This window comes from Capsicum annuum, chromosome 1, assembly GCF_002878395.1.
Source record: "Capsicum annuum cultivar UCD-10X-F1 chromosome 1, UCD10Xv1.1, whole genome shotgun sequence".
NCBI lineage: Eukaryota > Viridiplantae > Streptophyta > Magnoliopsida > Solanales > Solanaceae > Capsicum > Capsicum annuum.
Window position 1 is genome coordinate 144,726,441 of NC_061111.1, and position 2,487 is coordinate 144,728,927.

The 2,487-nt window shown below is 33.0% G+C and overlaps 1 protein-coding gene across 1 annotated transcript in view; it reads right to left on the reverse strand.

Annotated features, from left to right (window-relative positions):
• Window positions 1–702: 702 nt before the first annotated feature.
• The window catches only part of LOC107838933 (histone H3.2), a 4,725-nt gene continuing 2,940 nt past the window's right edge, over window positions 703–2,487 (reverse strand). Inside the window, 1 exon segment of the mRNA XM_047397190.1 lies at window positions 703–1,310. Within this exon segment, the coding sequence (XP_047253146.1) occupies window positions 894–1,310 (417 nt within the window). The 3' untranslated portion in view covers window positions 703–893.

Sequence of the window (2,487 nt, forward strand, 5' to 3'; positions counted from 1 at the left end):
AACATATACAATTCGGAAGCTTGTGTGCTCTAACTCTGGCACCAAAAAGACATTAACCATTGGAATCGAGTGAAAAACTGACCTTAGGATAAATATTTTTGCAAATTGAAAAAGATAGCATGTCTCAAGGTTAAGTTCTGCATCCCATCCAACCAAGTGAGAAGACATACTATCTCCAGATTGCATAGCTAATTGATAATAAATATAATTTCTTGTTTGATATGCCCAACAACTGTCAATTTCAACATGATGTAAGAAATACCAAAAGATTATTAAAAGAAAACTAAAACAATAAAATGATAGACCATCTCACTCAGTTTAAAACACAATCATTATCACAAAATAGTGTTTGTCTTCATTGTTGGGAAGTCTATTACACAAACACATACAGACAAGACCTGCTAAGTTTTAAACAAAAAACTTGCGGCTACACTAATTAGATCTCAAATGCTAACAATCCAGCAGTTAATGCATACACCTATAGAAATGAATCATTAAATTTACACTAGCAACTGATTAAGTATTCTTCCCTGAGCCCTTCCTCCACCAATCAATTTGAATGGCCATTTTTATCAATCAAATCAATCACATTGCTTAACGGAAAACTTCAATTCAAACAATTAATAATCAAGCGTCAACCACTAGGTATTGCTTATAGTCTTAATCATTAGAAATCACTCACAAGTGTAAAGGAAAGATCTCTGAACGGAAAGTGCAAATTTCATTAATCAGATCCAGAAACCAGTAAACCAACAGTTTACACCTACTTCAGAATAAAATCGGATTTACGATTTACATTACTAACACTGGCATTCCAACTTCCGACAACGGATCTAAGCAAAAAGAAAAAAAAAAACACCAAATAGACATAAACACCACTAACTATCTTCTTCTTAAGCCCTCTCTCCACGGATCCTCCTTGCAAGCTGAATATCCTTAGGCATGATGGTGACCCTCTTAGCATGAATTGCGCAGAGATTGGTATCTTCAAAGAGACCAACGAGATAAGCCTCAGCAGCCTCTTGTAGAGCAGCAACAGCACTGCTCTGGAACCTCAGATCTGTCTTGAAATCCTGAGCGATTTCCCTCACAAGCCTCTGAAATGGAAGCTTCCTGATCAACAACTCAGTAGACTTCTGGTACTTCCTGATTTCTCTAAGAGCCACAGTTCCTGGCCTGAAACGGTGAGGTTTCTTCACTCCTCCAGTCGCCGGGGCAGACTTTCTAGCAGCCTTGGTGGCTAGCTGCTTCCTTGGAGCCTTTCCTCCAGTGGATTTGCGGGCAGTTTGCTTAGTACGAGCCATTTGATTGTATGAGAACAAAGAGAATGAATATATTGAGTAATTCTGGAGTTTTGCTGCAATGGTGAATTTTGAGAAATGGGTAATGGAGAATTTATAAAGAGAGATGGAAGGCGGGAAAGTTGAGAATTTCGAAAAGTGTGTGAAATTTTTTGGTATTGTGGTGATTGAGAATATAGCCCGTTGATTAAGATTTTTTATTAACGATAGAGATTGGACAAGAGATGAATATCCGGATAGCGATCCATGTGAAAGTAAAGTAGCAAATATGTATTTGCCACGTGGATACAAGAGCTAGTTAGCCTGTAGTAATTGTTTACTTTTACTACCTTTTTATCAATTCTTTTTGTACCATACAGGTTTAGGTGGGCTATTTTTCATGAAGAAAATGGTTAGTTTGTGAAAAAGAGTTAAATAATGGGTTCTTTGACCTTCATTTACTTGTAAATCATAAATCTTATTGTAGTGGATTATTTTTTCTTTTTTACTGTAATGAATTTTGAATTCTCATACATTTCACCAAAGACTCCACCGATGAAAAAAATAATTTCTTCAATCCATAACTGTATATTAAGAGAACTTATTAGCCTAAACATAGTAAATTTACGTTATTTTGACAGAAGATAAATGGGGATTAGGATTAAAGGTAAGTAAAATTTACAATCCATGAATTTTCAACTCTAAGAGGTCGGTGGGATGGGATAGTATTGATTATTTTATTTCACCTTCCATGTGAAATAACTTATCCATTATTTATATTAAAACTAGTATTAGTAACCGCATGATGTGCAGATAATATTTAAGTAAAAGTAATCATTAAACAAAGATAGATTAAAAAAATAATTTAAATTTACAAATTTATCAAATAGTAAAGCATAGAAAAAAAACTCATTGACCAATAGATAAGCCAACATAAACTAATGAAATGTAAGTCAAAATCTCCGATCAATATAGTTTCTTGAATAGTTCATAACAAATAATTCATAATAAATTGCTTCAAAATGAAGAAAAAAAATAGATAAAATCAATTTGAATTTGTTAAAAATATTTACCTATATACGAATATTGAAAGAAGACCAAATATAAAGAAAAAATACTATCGTTCTAGTTATACCATTTATAACATTCACATTTAAGTCAAAATAGGATAATAAAATACTAAACATAAAAAAGAGATAAAATTTAT